The sequence below is a fragment of the Lactuca virosa genome, chromosome 4, assembly GCF_052849685.1.
Source record: "Lactuca virosa cultivar CGN04683 chromosome 4, Lactuca_virosa_CGN04683_v6, whole genome shotgun sequence".
NCBI classification, from domain to species: domain Eukaryota; kingdom Viridiplantae; phylum Streptophyta; class Magnoliopsida; order Asterales; family Asteraceae; genus Lactuca; species Lactuca virosa.
The window spans coordinates 318,786,299-318,809,307 of NC_136429.1; the positions used below are offsets into that span (position 1 = coordinate 318,786,299).

General features: G+C 29.5%; 2 protein-coding genes across 5 annotated transcripts; one reads left to right on the forward strand and one right to left on the reverse strand.

Moving 5' to 3' along the window:
• Positions 1-2,390: 2,390 nt before the first annotated feature.
• On the reverse strand, positions 2,391-9,311 carry LOC145168908 (uncharacterized). Of its 4 annotated transcripts, none has more exons than XR_013742168.1 (3): positions 9,040-9,311; positions 8,270-8,356; positions 2,391-2,725 (listed from the first exon to the last, which is right to left on the reverse strand). XR_013742168.1 is itself a non-coding variant. In XM_079087557.1 (3 exons), the coding sequence occupies exons 1-3, from the start codon at positions 9,047-9,049 to the stop codon at positions 5,667-5,669; spliced, it is 318 nt and encodes a 105-aa protein (XP_078943683.1). In that variant the 5' UTR covers positions 9,050-9,311; the 3' UTR covers positions 5,362-5,666. The 4 variants fall into 4 exon arrangements, 1 of the variants encoding a protein (XP_078943683.1); XM_079087557.1 differs by lacking the exon at positions 2,391-2,725 and adding an exon at positions 5,362-5,887; XR_013742167.1 differs by lacking the exon at positions 9,040-9,311 and having other exon boundaries at positions 8,270-8,899.
• A 755-nt stretch (positions 9,312-10,066) lies between these two features.
• Positions 10,067-11,731, forward strand: LOC145108507 (heat stress transcription factor B-4-like). Its single transcript, XM_079045547.1, has 2 exons — positions 10,067-10,682; positions 10,776-11,731. The coding sequence occupies exons 1-2, from the start codon at positions 10,431-10,433 to the stop codon at positions 11,598-11,600; spliced, it is 1,077 nt and encodes a 358-aa protein (XP_078901673.1). The 5' UTR covers positions 10,067-10,430; the 3' UTR covers positions 11,601-11,731.
• The last annotated feature ends 11,278 nt before the right edge of the window (positions 11,732-23,009 follow it).

Genomic DNA, 23,009 nt, shown 5'->3' on the forward strand with positions numbered 1-23,009 from the left:
CAACTTGTATTCCCCCCATAAAAGCATTTAAAATCATTTAAAAAGGTTGATTAAGGGGTATGAACTCACCTGAAGTGGGTGATTTGGATGAACGGGCGGTATAGGATGCTAAGTGTCAAGTGAGGACTTGAACACACACGCGGATCCTATTGAGCATGCAATGATACATTTATGTATCTAATTAGTCATTTAATAACTAATTAAGCAAGTAAAGACACTCAATTACATGAAAACACTTTGTTTCAAGTGCTAGGAGTGCTAAGGGTTGCATCTTAAGAGAGTATGGCCTCACATTGGAGTTTACTCCCCATATGGTAGCACCATATGGATTTACGTTCTGGGACCATTTCACACATGAGTTTACGGCCGTAAACTCATGGTAATGGTGCCATTGGGTGTTTTAAGGTCCTACACCACACAAGGAAGTAAGCTAGACTCGAATCCAAGGCTTAGGAAGTGACTATGGCTCGAAATGGCCCTTCTTTGGAGTTTACGGTCCTTGGACCACTCCTTGGGAGTTTACGGTCGTAAACACATGTGTTTACGGTCGTAAACCCATGATTTTACGGCCGTAAACTCATGGTTACCCAACCATTTCGTGTTTTGGTGTTTCTAGATCATGCATGCAAGGTTCTAGTCCTTTATACAAGCCATAGAAGGTGTTAGGGGCACCTAAACCCCACTTGAAGGTGTTTACGGTCTAAGGAGATCTCCTTGAACCGTAAACACATATGTTCTTGGGGATTTTGATGTTCTTCAAGGGTTTAACATGTATTCTAAGAAAACAACTAGTTAGGAGGAGTGTACTTACTTATAGGAGGCTTGTAGGAGTGTTTAAGGGCCAACAACACTAGTGTGTGTTCTTGGTGTTCTTGGTGTTTTGAAGAACACTTGAAGATCTAAGAAAAGATGAAGAATCCATGGATGAAATGATGTATAAACACTAGATTAAGTGTTGCATGTTCGAATCTAGGAAGGAAACAGTTACATTTTTGCGGATTTGAAGAGATGATCTTATGATAGTTGAGAAAAAAGTTGGGTGTTCTTGAAGTTGGAAGTGTAAAATGAAGGAGTGGGGAGTAAACTCATGCTATATGCATGAGTTCAAGGTGAAGAGGAGTTTATAGCCCAAACTCCTCCTGTTTGGCCGTAAACACCATACTAAGGTGTTGGTTGTTTTATTGTTACACATTGCTCCTAGAAAGCACTTCCATTTATTTGATCGTTTGACGAAAATTAAAATAAAAACACCCAACGGACTGAAAACCAGGCAAAAACGTACTAAAATGAATTTGGATTTAATTTGATGTGTTTGACTGCGGAGTTTATACAAATGAAAATTTCAGGTTGTCACAATGAAGAAGAATATGTTGATTAGGATAACGAAAAGAATGAAAAGAATGAAGAGGAATTTTCATATTTAGATGACAAGGATATTGGTGCAAATGTAATACAACTTATACATAAATCTTGAATAATAAAAATACAAAAATTATATAAAATTCATATAAAAACAATAATCATGATACAAAAAGTAAAGATTAAGTTGCGAATTTTAGTGTTGAAAATGAATTGACTATTCATATTAATATTAATAAACTATGATTATAATTTTAACATTTAGATATAAAACATAACACATAAAAACAGATGGTTAATTAAACTGTGAAATAGCTGTTAAGTTGTGAATATCATAAAATAAAATATTCCTTTTTTTATTGTAACCTTGTTTATTATGAATCAACAAAATACATACACCACAGGTATTTTGATATTAATATTACTAAACTGTAACAGATTTTTAATATGTGAATTTTAAACATAACACATGTTTAATTAAACTGTGAACAAGTTGTGAATTACATAAAATAAAATATAACACATTATTAGTTTGTTTTAATGAAATCTTATTTATAATAAACTAACAAAAAATATACTATACAGGGATTTTGCTTAATGATAGAAAAAGATTACAAAATGGTATTAGCTTACAAAAAGAGAATGGAAGATACATTGGTGAAGGCGAAAGAAAAACATGCAGATGACATAACAATTAAAAGATGGTTTATGAAATATCAGAGTTTGTTCAATAAGCATATTGGTGAAACATCAAAAGTGAATGAAAATGAAGTTCAAGTTGAAAAGAAAATAGAAGAATCAGAAGATGAAAATCTGACAAATGATATTGCATTTCAAAAAGAAATAATTGTGTATACACCGAAAGAGAATCAAGTACAACACACTGAAGTTGAAAACACAGTGAATGCAGAAGAAACTGAAGAAATGGTTGTGGCCCAAACAACAAACACACAGAAAGAAATTCAAGAAGAAGCATGAGGAGAAAATAAAAGGAAAGCAAAAGAAAAAATTGAAAAAACAATGGATGAAAAACAACATTAAGAAATGGTTATGTATCAAACAACAGCCACACAGGAAGAAATTGAAGAAGACAGATTCAATACAACTCAAAAAACACCATCACTTACTGATTCTCAATCTATTCCAAACTCATCAGCTTTCACACCAACATTAGAGTCACCAACAATTTATGCTTTCGTTGACAAAGTTGTTGAAGAAAGCTTAAACAAAAATGCTTTAACTACAACTCCAAAACAACAACAAGATGAAATAACTTGCACACCATCTATTCAAAAATCATCTTCTCAACCATCTTTTTCACTTGGACTAACCCCAGATATCAAACATGATGTAAACTCTCCAAAAGCTGATACAAGAGCAAGCAAAGATAAAGAACATAAAAACAGAGAACAAAAAAAAGATGAAGAACAAGTTCAAACAAAAAAAAGGAGGAAATAAAGGGAAAGGAAAAGAAATTTTTATTGAAGAGGAACATGAAGAAAAAAGGATCAGAAAAGAAAAATGAGAGATCATTCCAACAGAAACTTACTTCACTCACTACAGTGGTCGAACAGTCGAAGCAAAAGACATGGTATTTAATGCAGAAATACTAATTGCAAACTCAATATTTTCAATGCAAAGCAACCACAAGTAAGTATATATTTTTAATAAAAAGTTAATTAAATGTAATTTATGAAACAAAAATTATTTTTTTATAAAAATTCACAACTTAATAAATATTAACAGGGAAATCATTTTCAGAACAAGAAATGGGGATGCAGTAGAAAGAATTTTCTTTAAAACATTAATCCCAGGTGCCTACATCCACCACAAAGTCATTGATTGCTGGTCCATTCTGTTAAATGACGAGGAGAGCAGAAAACAAAAGGAATCTCCATTAAGATTCTATTTTCCAACAGGAATCATAGTAAGTAACATTCATATTATGTATATATATGCTAATAGATTAACAAAATTCTAACAAAATAAAATATTTAATATATGTAATTAGACTGAAGACATGACAAATGAGGAGATACCAATGGATGACAGATGTAAAATGTTTGATCAAAAAGCAACAGAAGCAATGAAATTCCATCCATATGCACATGATTTTGATAAACTAGGATTTGTAAGTTACAACAATCTTTTATATTTTATATATATATATATATATATATATATATATATATATATATATATATATATATATATACTGATAGTTTAGAATTTAATATAAATGCAACTATTCTTTCCAATCAAGAAGAAAAAGCATTACTATTTGTTATGTATAAATCTCAAAAAAATGTCAGTAGTTTTGATTGACAGTCATAAAGGAATGCCAAATGTTAATATTGAATATGAGCTATTACCACAATCTTTGGTAACAATTAATATTCTATATTTATTCCAAATTAGACTGTGAATTATCAAAATGACTAAATTTATTTTCTTTGTAATACAGGTACAGCTGATGGCAAATTTTATGATGGAAAGAGGATTCGAAAAAGCATTTCATTTGCTTACAAAAAAAATTTCAGTACTTAAAATCAAATGGTGGTTAAAAAACAATATTGAGGAAAATAAAGTGGAATTAATGAGACATATGGAATGTTTTCAAGGACAGACTGAGAGCAGATAGGATTGTGACATTGAGAAGGATCAAAAGGAACAGAGAGAAAAATTAACTAAACTAAGATTAAAGTATCTCACAAAAATGCTACTGAATGACATCAACTTAAATAGAAAAAAAATAATTGATGAAGCAATGCAATTTGATAAAAAAAACTGAAGAAGAGAAAAAAAAAACATTGGTGAAGAATGCAATGCAGAAGTATAAAGAAAGATTTAAGCTCATGGAAGATGTTTAAAAATTTCAGAAAAAAAGGAACAAACAAGATAACAATGATTTATGTACCTTTTATTTTGAAAACAGTTTCACTTTTTATTTTTTTCTGTTTTTGTTTTTGTTTTTTTTTTCTTTCTTTTTTTTGTTTTTAATCATAGGGTACTGATGAATCTACTGCTTAGATATATGAGAATTTCAACATTATATTACTATGAATGTTAAAAAATTATTGAAGACTTCTATCTAGTTGAACAAATATGGTGTTTATAATATTTTTATTTTGTGTAATATTTGCACACATAGTGAACATGTTGGAATGATATATTTTCTTACCTAAATATGAATTTCTAATTAATTGTTGATGTTGATATAAAAGTTATTAAGAAAATGAATGTTTATCATAACTTTGACAATTGTGAATGTTTAAATTAAAACGAAATGAATAAATTATTAAGTTGTGAATTGAATTTTTGAAATTTTCTAAAAAAAATGATAAAATATTTTAAATAACATTTGAATGCACTTCATATATATAAGACAATTGTGAATGTTTACAAAATGACTAAAGAATTAAGTTGCGAATTGAATTTTTGAAATTTAAAAAAAAAAAAAAAAGATAAATTTTTTTAAAAACATTTGTATTAGTACTGATAAATCTACTGTTTACATATATGAGAATTTCAACATTATATTATTATGAATGTTAAAAATTTATAATGAAATATCAATGTTTTATATAAAAAATTAAACTGTAAATAAACGAATCTACAATACATCTTTTGTTTAAAATGTGATTCTTTTTTAAATAAATGTTATAGAATTTAAAATAATTTTAATGAACAATGTATATACTATAATTTTTACTGTAATCTTTTACATGATATATAATTTTTTTTTAAATATTAAACTTTGAACAAATTATTTGCTAATAATACTTAAAATATTTGAAACAAATACTTTAAAAAAATTAATTGAAATGATATAAACAGGAAAAATTCAAAAATGGAACAAAATTTACAAAGACAAAAGTTGAAGAAATAATTGTTAAAATACAAAAATATAAATATTGTAGTTATGTTAAAACAAAAAGAAAACAAATTATTATATTAATAAATGACCTGTGCAACTTTTGTAAATAAAACAAATTTATAGCGTTTTACGGATTTGTGTAAATAACAAATAATAAAATACTCTCATTAAAAACTAATAATGCCTATATTTATATAATATATTTTGTACTTTTCCAATAGAACAGGGGCTATTCATGTAATACTAAAAAAAAAGGAAAAGGCGGTTGCAGCAGAAAACATCTCGTCAAAAACCGACTAGTCTCATTCATTTCTAATCACAGCCCCGATTTATTTTTTTTCAAAAAAAACCCACATTCACAAACCTCCATTTCAAACACTCGATCTAAACAACATCCATTGATTCTTCAAAAATCAAGCAAAAGATGTCTTCAAAATCCAAAAGGAACTACATCGAGTACAGATTCTTCAGAAAAAACAATATCCGAAGAAGAAAAAGATAAGAAAACCCTGGAGAAACAACAACTAGAAGCAAAAAAGGTTTCAAGTCTCAAATCGAAGATTTCGACAACAAAATCACAACATCTAACAATCAAAAATGTCGAAACGGAAAAACAAAATGCTTCCGAAAGCATTTCTCCAAAAGCAAAACCTACATGGAAAATAAGAGTCAAAACGAACGAAGTAACACAATGTATTTTATTTCAAAACTTCTAACAATGTTTAACGAAACAGGCATTATGTTTTATAATGTTTAAATAAATATAAAATACACTGTTACAAAACATTTAAAACAAACATCATCTTAATCTATATTATTTTGTAAATCTATGATATGTTAAACAGTGAACATATCATTACAAACTCAGATTTGAATTAATACAAATGAAAATGTTAAATTATTAGAAAAATATGTATATAAATGATTTTATTACATGTTTAATGTTAAATGATATATATGATTCTAATATATTTTAAGATGATACTATTAGATTGACTATAAATAATTTAATTAAACTGTGAATATAAAAGTATAAATGTTATTTTCATATTTTGGAGAATGAAAATGTGTATATATGTTTTTTTTAGAATGTGAATGTAAAAATTATATGTTATTTAAATATATTTAAGAAAGATAAATATGAATGATAACTCATATTAGTATTTGCTGTATACATCAAATTATTAAACTGTGAATTTTAAAAAAATAAATGTATTCTATTATACTAAAAAATCAATTCAAATAATCAAAATGTATATTAATATTTAATAATTGCAAAATTATGTAATTAAAATATATTAAACAATTAATATATGACTTGATGCAAGATATGCCATTTGCAGGAGAGAATACAAGACCTGTAATGACAAAGACTACAATCAAAAAGCTTAAAGGATTGCATATTCATCAGTTAGAAGAAAAGAAACATTCTACAGTGCAAGGTAAAACATGATTATAAAAAAAATATTTGAATTATAATAATGTTCTACTACATATGCTTTTTGGTTTTGATTTTCAATTGAATAACAAAAACAGATTTGAATAAACAAATTCAAAACATATTATTTGATCTTCAAAGAACAAAAGAAATGGAAAAAAAGGTAAAATAAAAATTAAACTATGAGACTATAAATAATATCTTACATTGTGAATGCACAATATGTATGTACATTTAAGGTGTGAATATACTTATGTATATGTAAATATGTATCTATGTACATATTTATGTATATACATACATACATATATACATATGTATATTCACAATTTAAATGAATGTATCTACATACATACATCTATACGTATGTATATTCACAGTTTAAGTATATGTACATATGCATGTGTCTACATATCTATGTATATATACACATACATGTATATTTACAATTTATATTTATATACAAATGTATGTACATACATATATGAATATGTATATAAATATACGTATGTACATACATACATATGTAAATATGTGTATGTATGAACTATGTATATTCACAATCTAAATTTATGTACATACATATGTAAATACATACATATCTATATTCACAATCTAAATTTATATACATACATATCTACATACATACATATGTATACTCACAGTTTAAAAGAACGTATGTACATAAATACATTCATATGTATATTCACAGTTTAAAAGTATGTACATATGTACATATTTACATATGTATGTCTATGTATGTAAAAACATACATATGTACGTACATGGATATGTATGTACAATGTAATTACATATATTTAAATATCTTAAACATTATATTAAAAAATGTTTAATTTTTTTAATAACCTCTTAAACTGTGCATATACTTAAAATTCATTTAAATTTATTTCGATTATACATATGTAAAAATTGTGAATATACATACATATACATATATAGATATGTATATATACATACGTATGCACGTATGTATGTCATACATACATATTAACATATGTGTATGTATGAACTATGTATATTCACAATCTAAATTTATGTACATACATATATATGTATATTCACAATCTAAATTTAATATAAATAGATATTTACACACATACATATGTAGATTCACAGTTTAACTGTATGTATGTACATATGTACATACATTCAAATAAAAAACAATTTATCATATTAAAATAAAAAAATTATAAAAATAAACAAAAAAATAAAAAATTCACAATGTAACTACAAATAAAAATAACATTAAGAAAAAAACTCTATTTTATACATTTACAAACAAAAACAACAACATAACAAACCAATTCACATCTTAATAACGGATAGAACATCAATAATTACAGCTCAAAAATAATAACTTTAAAAAAACAAATATATATATATATATATATATATATATATATATATATATATATATATATATATATATATATATATATATATATATTAAAGTACAAATTAATAACTTAAACAAATGAAAAACAAACAAATTAAGGAATTTTTTAATCTAAAATATTTAAAAACGAATTAAATTAGTAACAGAAGGAAACGAGTAACAGAAGGAAACGAGATACCTGCTTCTGATTCACATTCGATACCAATATCATCATCAGATTGAGCTTGAAACTGATCTACAGATTGAACATTAAATTGATCTGTTCCTGATACAATTTGAACATTACTTTGAACACACATTGAATCGGACAGAGAAAACGATGATACTTCACCTTGAAAGCAACTGAAATCAAATCGAACTATCGACGAACACTGATCAATTTTGTCGATCAAATACCCTAATCTAGTAGAATCACTTTCAGATAATGATTCCATATAAACTAAATCTATATAAAAATGTAACAATTTAACATAATCGATTAACATAATCGATCGATTCAATAAAAAAACGAAGATCACGATGAATCTTTGACAAATCTGTGAAGGAAATATAGGATTCTCATTAAAAATATATATTTAATTAGACGATTACTTTTTGTTTGCATTTGATAATACTAAAATACCCTTACAAAAAATACAATGAAAATTTTGAAATTGAAAAAAATAACTTTTTAAATATTTGAATAACATATTTGGTTAAAATAATAAAACATTTAATAATAACTTATAAATAAAAGGTTCTTATGGTTCTTAATTTTTTTTGGTTCTCACTTAAACCATTATATATATATATAACCGTAAAAGCATGATAAGAAAATAATTGCATAGTATGTCCAAGTGCAAGAAATTACGTTGAAGTTAGAGAATTAATGTGTAAAGGAAGCAACTAGCAAGTAGAAGAAGAAGAGATAAAAAACGAAGAAGAAAACTATATATGTCGTCCCTTCACCTTTATACATTTACAAGATACATACGGAAGCTTCAAAAAGCCATCACAAAGATCCATGCATCCCCAACCTTGCACCTCTATTATATATCATTTATAAATAGAGAGAAAACTAAACACTCTGTGAGTGTTTATGTGTGATAGTCAGTATAGCTCAGTAGTAAAAATGATTCCATTTTAGATGGAGAGAGAATGTACGTGTTCGAGTTGGTACCATAAAACAACAATGGGAAACCTACAAAATGGAAAGAGAAAGGACGCTCTGTTCGACGATAGAGAACCTTTTCCCATTTCTCTATTCCTTTTTTGACGTATATATGTACACACATATAGTCCATTTGTTCTACTTTAAAATGAATCGTTTTTCTTTGAACTGTTTTCTTAGAAAAAAAAATTATTTTTACAGTTATTTCAGAACAATAGTTTTAAAATTGTTACATTATATATGTCGTTTCCATTTATTGGACTAACATAAGGTTTCAAACTTAAAAATAGCCACAATGCGTACTAGGTGTAGTAAAAGTTGAACAAGACGTATAAATTGACTGCTCCATAACATTAAAAATATGAGAAAAGAGTGCCAATTTGTATGAATATATGGAAAAAGAAAGAGGAATGGGAAATTTTAAGATTGCCCAAAAAGTAGGATAAAAAATCAGTAGCACATAAAAAGAGTAAATAGGGGGTTGTCACCGTCAATTTGCGTACATGTGGCTGTGCGTGGGGTGGGGCTTCAAGTTCCATTGACACTTAATTTGCTACTACTAGTATATTCTACTGATCTCACCTAAAACCCAGTATCAAATTGTATGTTAAAACTAAAAAAGTTTGTGTGTGTGAGTGTGTGAGAGAGATAAAGATTGTAACGTGTCACGGGTTTGTCTTGAAAAGCTCTTATTTTTCACAGGTTCCTAGACAGACACATATTCTCTATTCCTTCTCTCTCTACATATATATTCGAGGCGCTCTCTCTAGCTAGTAGTATAACTATATTACCACAAGTATCACCATCAGTAATATACATACTTTTAGATCCCCTTTTTCCCTTATAAATTTACTCTAAAGTTAATCCACAACACAATCTGGTCGGCGAACTAAAGTGAACTTGTATGCTTTCGTTTGTGTTTTGTTGAATTCCTCTTTGTTAAACAATATTAATAACACGGATTTCAGCCATATATGTCTAAACTTTTTTGTTAATCTTGGTTAAGATTTAGTTTAATAGTTTTTTTTTGGTGTTTAAAAAGGTGTACTAAATGTCAAGATTTGAACTCCCGTTTCCTACCCCTCTTCCACCAACCCTCATCTTTCTCTGTCTCTCTCTGTCTCTTTCTTTCTCTCTCTAGGATCATAAGTAGAAACACCCAGAAGATTTGAAAGAAGGTACGATTGTCATGGCGTCGATGATAGATAACTCATGTGAAGGGATATTATTATCACTAGAGTCCCACAAATCAATGCCTGCTCCTTTCCTCACTAAAACCTACCAATTGGTTGATGATCCTTCAACTGATCATATTGTTTCATGGGGTGAAGACGACGCAACCTTCGTTGTCTGGCGGCCGCCGGAATTCGCTCGTGATCTTCTTCCGAATTACTTCAAACACAACAACTTCTCGTCCTTCGTTCGCCAACTCAACACCTATGTATGTAACAGTCTCTTTGATTTGTTTAATTAGCTCAGTGTTTATCTTCGTGGATACTGATTTTGTGTTTGTGTTTTTGTTTATGATGATTAGGGTTTTCGAAAAATCGTTCCAGACAGATGGGAGTTTGCGAATGAGTTCTTCAAGAAAGGAGAAAAACATATGTTGTGTGAGATCCACCGCCGGAAAACATCACAACCACACGTTGGGCTAAACCATCACCATTTCACGGGCATTAACGGAGGAGGAAATGCTTTCTTTTCTTATCCATCTATACGTGACAGCATCTCCCCACCAAACTCCGACGACCACCTATACTGTGACTCCCCACCACCTCTCTCTTCACCAACCACCACCGCCTCCGCAACAACAGCAGCTACGTTGTTCGGGATCTTTCCAAACAACAGTATTTCTAGCAACATTAGAGGTAACTCCGTGACAGCGTTATCAGAGGATAACGAGAGGCTTCGGAGAAGCAATAACATGCTGATGTCCGAACTTGCACACATGCGAAAGCTTTACAACGATGTTATCTACTTCGTACAAAACCACGTGAAACCGGTGACACCAAGTAACACATACCCTTCATCTCTTCTCTTACCTTCAACAAACAACCCATTAATGGTGCAAAAGCAGCAGCAAACGACGTCTTTTTTCAATAACGCGAATGCAACGGTTGTGTACCCTAGTCAACCTCATCAGCTGGAGCTTTATGATTCGACAATCAGAAACATTGTAAGAGATCAAGATACAGTAAACAACGCTGCAAGAACGAAGCTTTTTGGAGTTCCGTTGTCAAAGAAGAGAGTGCACCCAGAGTACGGGAGTGCTAATACAATGGTGGAGACTCACAAGGCAAGATTGATTCTTGAAAAGGATGATTTAGGGTTGAAACTCATGCCTCCTTCTCCTTGTTGATTGTTAATTTTTTTCTTACTTTTTGGAACTTATAAAGTTCATTAGACTGTTTTTAGTAACTAATCAAACCCAGTTATTCGTTAGTTTATCTGGTCGTGATGATATATTGAAGTTGGGACATGATTTGTTGATTTCTTCTTATCTTTCTGCGTCTACGGTTTTGATATCTGAACGTTTCAGTTAACGTACTCTCGCTGATGAAGGTGTCACTCATATAGTCATATCTTCTTTACAGATCACAGACGCTTGTGTTAAAATACTAGGGTCCAAATTAATTTAAATCTCACGATTTCTCTTTTTTTTTTTTTTACTTCTTATTTCTAGTTTCACAATAAATGGGAAGTGAAGAGTTTCTCACAAGTCACAAGATTATCATGAATTCTAATTTCTGCCTAATACGATTTCAGGATTTTGTCTTCTTAAAAATGCAATGTTGTTCACGTGTTTACAGTGATGACATGTTATCTTTCCCAAAAATCAGAATTGACTGTTAAATTGTCAAGAATTCATCCTGATTTTTAATTTCTAGTTTCCCAGAAATTTAAATTTGAATGTTAATTTATACTATGATTCTTTTGATTGAAAACAAGGTTTTTTTTACGAAAAAATTCTCAACAAGTATGAATACGCCATAATGCATGATTAGAGAAAAATCTAGATATAGAGATACTTCCTTTTTTTTTTAAATGTAGTGAGTAATTTAGTTTAGAATCTGACAAAGTACTAGTTTGAAATCAGATTCTCCTAATTATCACTAATAATATCTATTTTCAAGATTTAAATCATTTGCTTAAAAAAGTAGTACGATCTAGGGAAAAAAAAGAAGAAAGAAAAAACTATAAAGATGGTCATGATCATCATCATCATCATGATGATCATATCTTTGTGATTAAGGTTATGATCTCAAAATATTAATCTATTCTGGAAAAGTCATTTTACTTGTTTATTTCTGGAAGATCTCTAGATGCCAGCCATGAAAGACAAAGACAAGGAAACGAAAACGTTTCCTTTGTGAGATTCGATGAAAGGGAAGCATTGGTGATAGAAAAACAATACTAGAAAAGGTTGGTTCTAAACGTTGCAATCAATCAAGTATCCTTCCACTTCTTCTGCTTCTGATACCTCTTCTGACCACTAAAGATAAAAGGAATATCTTTCCCTTTTGCTTTCTTTTTCTCTCCTTTGGATCCCCCTTTCTCAATATGGATTTTAATTTTAAAAATTTAATGGCGCACAATGCACAAGTATAATGTATTTATTTACAGGAACTTATGAGTTATAACCATGTTTTATAAGTTATGAACTTATAATCATGTTTCTGTCAATTATGTTTAGAACATTTACCCGTACGTGTGTACCATAAAATAAACCGAGTCGTGTTGTAGTGATTGGTTGGTGTAATTACACAAAGCAAAAATAGCTTTAGTTGCAAAAAATACGACTTTTTTGGTGTGTTTTTTCCATTGAAGAAAAGTTTCAACATAAAGTTTGATAATAAATTTGTACAAGCTTTTCTCTTGGCCCCTTTATGTGATTGTATCATGTCAATCACCTCAATTTGGTGAATGCGGATTTTTATATATTTATAGATAATTACAATGGGATATATACAAGGTAGATATAAGGCTCAATTATATACCACAAATAAAAGAGAATATTTATAACGGTAATATGTAAACACTTTTAAAAAGTTCGTTACTTAGATGTGTTTAAAAAAATAGTTAGTCAGATTTAAACAAACCCAAAAAGTAAGAATAAATTACACGAATGGTCCCTATGGTTTGGGGTAATTTGCATGTTTGATCCTTAATTTATTATTTTTTAATTCGGATGGTCCCTTCTGTTTTTTTTTTCGTGCTTGGTCCATGTCTTACCTAAAAAGATTATTGTGTCCTTATTAACTTAATTTTTTTAATTAATTTTCTTATTTATGTATTTATTTTTTATATATTAAAAAAAATAATAGACCCCACATATATATATTTCATCACCCTAAACCTGAAACCATATTTGAGAAACTCACTAGTCACCATCTCATCTCTCATCCTCGTCAAATTCTATTTTATTTCCATCTTTAGTGACATCGACGTCTTCACCATCCTTTCTTTTTTCGGTCCTTCAACTCTGCGAACCAACACCACAACCCATTGTCTCTTCATCGAATTATCCACCACCACAACCCAATACATCACAATCCTTGCAGGAAAAGAAATTCACTTATCGTTGTAATTAATTTTTCGGTTTGTCACATCTGTGTAACTATTTTTTTTGTACACATTTAGGTAACGAACTTTTTGGAAGTGTTAATATATGACTATTATGACCGAATGTAACCTGCTACAGCCAGTTATAATGGTCATATGTGAACACTTCCAAAAAGTTCATTACTTAGATGTGTACAAAAAAATAATAGTTACCCATATGTGAACAAACTGAAAAGTTAATTACCTTAATAAGTCAATTTCCCCAAAGTGAGTGTGATGTGTGATTTATAATCAAATTTAAATTTGTAATTGTTTTCACCAAACTATGGTCTATTACACAACTAGAAAAGTGTATCAATCACACAGTAGTATAGTTTAGGTAAAAACTGGTTGTCGATCACTTGGGGAATAGTTAGAATCAGTAAAGAAAACATAATTATTGGTAAAACAATAATCAAAAGGTAATAAAAGGAATTTGATCTTCAAACACAAAACAACCATATAGAAAACAAATACTAGCAAACAAGAATAAAGAAATACTTTCACTTAGCCTCGATTCCCCTAGCAATCATGGTTGATTCAAATGAAATGCAATGGATATTGGTTATACTTCACTGATTACTAAGTTGATTAGATCTCGTGGTCCATTCCTTAATTCTATGAAATTAAGGACTCCAATTACAATGGTCATGTTAACTAGTAATCCCTCGTTTCGTTATTAAGTTCATCTTACGAGGGACTTAATCCAATATTTAATCTCAATGGTCACGATAATTAATTAATTGCATAGAATTGTCATGTAAAGTAACTCATACACATTAAAGTTCTTTCCTTAGTAACCTAACCCTAAGATTTGGTCTGTCTCTAGTAGGGTCGTCCCAAACATATTTTTGACTCAGGACAAAAGAGGAAAAAATACTCTTATAATACACAAATTTCATCAACTGTTTTTATGTTAACTTAATAATTGAAAAAAAAAATTACTTATACTAGCTTCTAAATATAACATTTTTTATTATAAAAAACCCATATATTTAAAGAAAAACACTTCTTCTAGCATTTTGAGATGCAAAATCACTAATAATATCTTCAAAATAGATCATGGGCGTGTTCGGCAAAATTAGCTGTTAGCGGATAGCGCGTAGCTTGTAGCTTGTAGCGTTTTGTTAAACGCTACATGAAGTAGCATTTGGATTTGGAGCGTTTTGTCTAAACTAAACGCTACAAGCTTGTAGTGCCAAACAAAGCTTTTTGTTCAAAACGGAGTGTTTTGTCAAACGCTAGAAGCTAGAAGCTCTCAAACGCTCCGTGCCGAACACTCCCCATGTCTAACATTATATTAATAAAGTCTGTAAAATTTTAGGCCCCTTTAAAAGATGGGTCATAGACAGTCGCCGCTATCACCCACTCTCTGGGAAGGGCATGGTCTCTAGTCAGAGTTGTGATTGATCAGGACAAGTATGATAAAAGCATACATAATTAGAATGGTCCTGTAGATCATGTAAAATCAACAATAAGTTACAAGAATTAAACTAAACACATCGGAATCATCGATTAAAAAAATATTATAACTTAAACGACCTCTAATATCCAAATCATAGAATCTACGCACAATATTAAGGTTCATCCACATCTAAGAGAAAGTAAAGAGTTTTAACCCATAATCTTATAAACAAATTACAAATAAATCAAACAAAGAATGTTAAACATATTGATTAAGCAAACTGAATGATTGTTGATGATTAAGGCCTCCAATCCTTCCTCATCTGAGTTATTCAGCCTTTGAACCTCCAATCTCCATATCCAATAATTAGGTCAAAACAAAAGACCTATTTATAGAGATATTGTTAAACTAATAAAACACGACGCGTAGTAGGGAAAGGTATTACATACAACTTTCCTTAAGGTTTCTTTTATTTGACAGCTTGTCACGACGCGTAAAAAAGGGAACACATCATGGTGTAGACTTTATACCTTCAAAAGATGCACAAGGAGGAGTAGTTTCTGGATCTATAAGCTTGCAAGAAACACCTCCTTCTTCAATGGTCTTCTTCTCCAACCAACAAGAACCAAAAGTCACTAATAAGCTCCAAACTCTCACAACCAAGGCTTAAACTCAAGATTAGTGTTCTTGAGGGAATGTGGTTGATAAGGAATGCCCAAGGGAAGCATAAGGTGGTTTAAATAGGAAAGCAAACCCTTAAAATTAGGGTTTTGAGGCTGAGCTAGTACACTTTCGGTGTACCACATGTACGCCCAACGTACTAGCATGTGTTTCGCAATCTGGTCACATGAGTACACTGCGCGTACCCATATGTACGCCCAACGGACAAGATGAAATGTGAACTCAACCAAAAGGGGCCGAATGTGAAATTTGCAAATAGGTTAAGGCTAAAAATGGAAATACCTTATATTCAGATGCTATAAATGTGAAGGAAACTCTAAAAGTACTTACGAAGATCTGAAGAATGTTCATTAAGTTGTTTTGTTTATAAAAGAGATCTTAGTGTAAATTGTTACACAAGATGTTGAATTCAAAATAGATAGATATAACTATAAACTACAATCTGGTTATAACTTCATTATGAATGAAGAAAGAGTTTTTTCGGAATGAGCTCGAAGCAAAACATAGTTGTATAATCTACTATAGAATAAGAATACATTGTTACTTTGGAAGATGCAATTCAATATGGTTGAATGAATAATTTTATAGGAAAATGAGATGAGTCCTTCCATTCAAGGATCACCTAGAAATATTTTGCGACATCGAGTATGTACTTACTCTAGCTAAGGACTCTAAGTTAGATCAAAACACCAATCATATTCTATAGAGATTCAACTATATTTGGAATAAAGTTAAGTAAGGAGATAATCGTATTTGTAGAATTCACACAGGTCAAAATTAAGTTGGACCCATTCACGAAGCTCTTCCATAAGCTAAGCACGAAAGGTCTCACTTGAGCTATAGAATTTGTTATATTGGTAATGGATTTGATTTGATTTAGTGTTTGGATATTGGAACATTATAACCACTATTATTGTATTATTTTTATATATTGGGATATGATCTTTTCATTAATATTTGTTGTGTTCTATATTAACAAGTTTAATCAATAAAGAATCAAATTATTCTAAAAGTCCATAGTTAGTCATATTTGTAGGAATAGGATGAAATTAGGCAAAGCGTTGTAGCCATGTTCATAGGTACTTATCAAAGAACAAGTGTTAGAGATGAGCCATTTCAAGATCACTTTGTGGATCACTCTCATAAATGATACTTGATAAAGGTATTATCTTTATAGTCTTAGACTTGAGATACATATTTGGAATTTGAGTGTATGGAATGCTATACTTTGATATGGTTAAAGGATGCACTTTGACCAAACAAATATAAAAGCCAATATTAGGGGTGCGAACTATAAAAGAGACGTATATAGTCAATATATCATTTGTCCCCTTTATATGTTTAGAGTTAGATATGTAAGGCGCCTTACTAAAATTTGAACACTAAATGAGATTGATTGTGATCCATATCATGTTTAACATGATGCATGTGATAAAGAGGGAACTGATAATTTACCTTATATATCAATTAAAGCTTTGAGATTTTAGGAATTAAATGTTGGTGAATGGCCCTTCATCATGTACTGTTAGGGAAGTAAAATGTTGGTAGACGTTCACCACTATCTATATTAATCTATAATGAGTCTTGTGCAACTTGAGGATTGTTGGATCTATATGCTAAAGAATTATGTTAGATGATATTTGATAATATCATATGATCATATTGGGTCAATCAATAACAAGTAAACGTTAATTGAATATGTATAAAGATTTGATCTTAATAAATAATTATAACTCTTGAAATTAATTGAAAATTATTTATTTTATGAAAATATTAGTTTTCAATATTAGGTATCAAAATATATCAGAAGATATGATTTATAAAGTCATGTATATTTTTTTGGACTAGAAAGACGTTTGTATTTTAACTAAATGGATAAGGCTTTATAACTTATAAAGATTAAGAAATTTTTTATAAAAGTTTTGTCTTCTTCCTTACCAAAACTGTAGGATTGAAAAGAGGAGACAAGATGATGGCTTTTGATTATTGTAATGAGATATACATGCTTCTAAAGTGTGGCTTGACATGAAGCATGAGTCTTAAAGTTTTAAGACCCATAAGATAAAAATTTGAAATAAATAGCTTAAAGCTAGTTTTTCTCTTCCTCTTTCATATGATAAAATCTGATTTCTAGCCTCTCCCCGTTCTCTTATCTTTCTCTCTTAAAGGTTAAGTCATAAGTTAGTGAAAATGACGATGCTTATACTCTCCTTTAATACAAAAGCTTCGTTTTTTCTTAAAGGCTTAAGAGCTTCTTTGATTCAAGAAGAACTAGCATTTTAGTTTATTTGGTTATTATTGGTGGATTACTTCTATTGAAATTCTTCTTTAAATTTTTGTCATCTCTTCATCAACTTTCAAGCTTCCAAGAGGAATCAAAGTCTTCAAATGTTGTAATTCTTTCTTCTTATGGTTGTGTTAATCTTTCCATACATGCAAAATGATCATTGGTGGGATAAAGTAGTTTTATCAATATTTTAAAGTTTCCGTTCTCGTTTTTTGTGTTTTCATAAACCTATTTTTGAATAAAACCCAACATAAGTACGTTATGATATTGTAAATTTAATTTTTTTTAAAAAGAATAAAACTATATGGTTCTTATCTAAGAACTAGGTTCTACATGTATACGTAAAAGGATCTTTTTATGTTTGCTTAGGAACCGAGTTCAATAAATGTAAAGGACCTAATTTTCTAAATATTACGTTATGTGGTTGACTATACAAAAACATGGCTCTAAACACCTTATACGGTTTGGTTTTTTTATATAGGAACCGGTCTCTATTTATCTTATAGCACCCAATTTATAATCGGGCTTCATTAAAATTCTCACATGTGATATGCCATATCAAACTCGGTTGCAAAACTAGGTTACATAATACATCGGGTTATTTAACCAATTTTTGTAGTGGTGGCTAACGAAAAAAGGACATTTTTCTCTAGGGGTTAATGACTTAGGAGGGTAATAAGGTTTTAACTTTGTTCATATTAGGTCTTTAAGGTTTTTTTTGTACATATTACACCAACATGGTTGTTATAACCGTTTAAAAAAGATAATAAGGTATTAATTTTGTCCACAATAGGTCCCTAACGTCTTTTTTTGTAAATATTACACCAACATGGTTGTTATAACCATTTAAAGAAGGGCAATAAGGTTTAACTGTGTCCACATTAGGTCCCTATTTTTAATATGTTTATCATTTCATCTAACTCTTTTACAATTTATATTAGTTTCTAGTTAGATGGCTTCATCATTTCATCTTCTCATTTTAGTCGCCCATTCACCACAACCACGGTTTCAATCAAAAGGTTACGTAAGCCAGTGGCGGAGCCAGGTCAAAGTAATAGAGTATCCCCGAAAAGTAATGGGATATCCCCGATAAGTAATGGCTCCGCCAATTGGGTATCCCCGATAGACAATTACTTATCGGGGATACCTCATTACTTGTCAGGGATACTCTTTTATTTTGACTCTAGCTCTGCCACTGGCTTATAAGTTATCCGAAATTTATATAATGACATAAAATGGCATTTAAAAAATATGTTTACATAATTAATTAAGAGGTATATTTGTAAATTAAAAAAAAAAAACTTTTAAAAAACTAGTCTAAGTAGCTTTTTAAAATGCTAGTTTATAAGCTACTTTTTGGCTTGCCAAACATGACAACTTAAAAAATATCAAAAAATAATCTAGCTTATCAGCTAGCTGTGGCGCCAAACCATGCTTCTTTAGTACATGGATCAAAAGAGTATCTAAAAGTAGTTATTTAGTTATCTATCAAAAGACAAAAGTTATTCCTTTTCATTTTACATAGTATTACAATAGTGTGCAAATTATGTTAATGGTAGATCATAAAAGAGATCTATTATCAATAGGACGAAAATACAATTTGGCAAATATTAGAAGCCAAACCGGTTAAAGAGCCAAGAATGTTCGTTTGGATGGATCACTTCGATCTAGTTTAATAATTGTATCCAAATAAATTTTGAATTTTAAAAATGGATATGAACAATATAAACTAAATTTAAATCCAACCCGAACAATCAAATGATAATTTGTTTGAAAAAAGAATCGAGATATTTTAAAATATATAACTTGAATATTAATTCACTCTATAAACACATAAATACAAATTGGTTATTTGTAAATTAAAACTAAAAGTGCAACAAAATTAATAAAATATATATTAAGGATTTAATAATAGATGAGACCTTATAATCAATTTAAAAAAAAAACATAATTAAGTAAAATTATATATATATATATATATATATATATATATATATATATATATATATAGAGAGAGAGAGAGAGAGAGAGAAAGAGAGAGATGTTCAAATAAAAACGCAAAACAAAATGACAAAACGAAGATACTATTTTTATATTATTATCCTGTTATAAATTTTATATATATGTAACATTATAGCAGTTCTAACATGAATATTAACATATTATTACTTATGTATTTACTTTTATGTTATTATTATACTACAAATTTAATATATTTCTTGGATTGTAGTAAATTTTAGTATGAGTTTAGCGTATGGTTATATGATTATTCATGTATTCATTGTTGAATAATGAAATAAAGTTGTATATATAAAATTCATAACTGAATATTATAAATATTTGTTATTATCTTTTTTTTACTTCATTTTTATATTTTGTAGACCAAAACTCATACGAAAGTCAAAATAATAATTAGTGTTTACTGAAAACTAACTTGAAAATCCAAAAAACTTAATAAAATATACAATTCCGTATTTTCTAAATGGACAATTCAATTTTTTATATACAGTAAACAACCTTATAAAGAATGACTGATACACTATTAATACACTAAATGGAAATACTTTATTGACATAAAATTCAATGGAGACAAATATTAAGTATATCATTTTTGAAACTAAAATAAATTATTTTATATCTTCTTTGAATTTGAAAAGTAAAATTTCTAAAGTTAAGTATACATGATTCCAATAATAGACTATATTAACTCCTTTGAGAGTAAGGATGACAATTGATTACACGACACAAAACAAAATTGAGACAAAATTGAAATTAAAATTCGTGTTGGTGTCGTTTTCGTCTTACTTGTAAAAAACATGATATTGTGTCGTTTCATGTTCGTTTTCTTGTTCGTGTTCAATATTTGACACAAAGTTGACACAATTTAGCATTTGTCTTTTGTGTTTTTTGTGTTTTTCGTATTTTTCGTGTTATGTATGATTAAGTATTAATTAAATGATTATTGCATAAAAACCCTACAAAGTTTGGCTTCCGTCCTTAATTTGTCATCAATATTTTTTGACCCTCTAAGGCCATTTAATTAGCTTAATAATGTTTTAAAATGGTATTTTGTTAATTGTAATCACAACTCATGTTTAGATAAATGCCATGTAGATAAAATTCATGCCACATAGAGACATTTTGCAGACTTGGGCGACCTCAACTAAATGCAGGTTATATGGTTTTGTTATTTACGTAATCGATAATATCCTACAGGTAGACAAAACACTAATTTGTTTTTGGAGCTCCCTTGTGTAGTTGATTGTTAAAATTCAAGATGTAAAATTAGGATTTTTGTTTATTACATAGGTTATTGTTTTCTTATTTCCATTTATTTTGTGCCGATTTTGATAGATCCTTATAAGCCACACCGATTTTTGTAGAAAACCCTAAAATCGACAAAAACCTTATTTTTTTCATCTGTCTAATTGGGTAATGTAAATAAGTGTATCACAATGATCCAAATGGTTTGAGTAATCACAATAACCAATTTATATATCTTCGATACGTGTACTTACAATGAAATGCAGGTTTAGTTCTAAAAACAGTTTTGTATGGTAATCATGATATAGAAATGAGTAGGTTCACGTATGGATGATATATAGGTTATTATCATTTAGGGTAGTGCAGGAAAACAACTTTAGTTTGGTATAGCAATGTACATACATTTAGGGTAATGCAGGAAACAACAATGTATATACATTTAAGGTAATGCAGGATATAAAAATGTACTATTGTAACTTATATCGTACTTACGTACTTTATGTTTTCATGATCTGTATGCAGGTAGTATATCACCCAAAATGCAAATAATTTAGGTGGGTTGATCATGAAGTGAACAAACACGACAAACTTACATTGTTGAAGTTGAAAGCAATGTGTAATGGTGTTGAATTGGCTACTATGAGGAATGAATTGGCAAGTGTGAGGAGTGATCATGCAAATTCAGTATTTGGTCTACAATGTGTAAAGGCTTGAGAAGGACACTTTCTTGTCCATATAATTCCTACTAATGGTGGACCAGACACAAAGAGACATGCATTCACATGGTGGACCACTAAATCATAAAAAATATTACGCATGCACATGGATTCTAGCATAAAGACAACATTGATTATGTTGTCATTAATATTATACAACCAAAAGTGACAGAATTATAGTAGCAACACTTAAACAAACATAAAGTGTTTGACTGTACATGTAGTAACTATCAAAATAGTTAAACTGTTTTCAACACAAAAGGCAAACTCCACCCTATTGTTATATTATTCTAGGTTGATTGGTTTGTTGTTACTGCATCTTTCACAATTTTTGGGCACAACTCTTTTAGCAAGTTTTCTTTTTATGATTCTTTCATAAGGCTTCATCTTTGCAACTCTTCTACTACTTTCACTTCCTTGTTCCTCTCCAATTCCACCATCACTATTATGAACATGACTTCCTTGTCCTCCCTCCATAGCATCCATAGCACCATCACCACTAGGAACTTGACTACCTTGTCATACCTCTATTGCACCATCACCAACAAGAACTTGACTTCCTTCTCCTCCCTCTATTACATCATCACCACTAGGAACTTGACTTCTTTCTCCTTCCATTGCAACCTACCACATGTTGTGATACACATTTTAATAGATAATATTAAGCATTATACATAATAAGAACATTGTAACACCTTTGTTTTCTTTTTAACTCTCTTTACTAGTAGTTTATTTGGTCTATCAAGTGTGGGACAACTTCTCTTATTATGTCCATGTTCACTAAAATACCACATAAAACCTTACTTCCTGCCT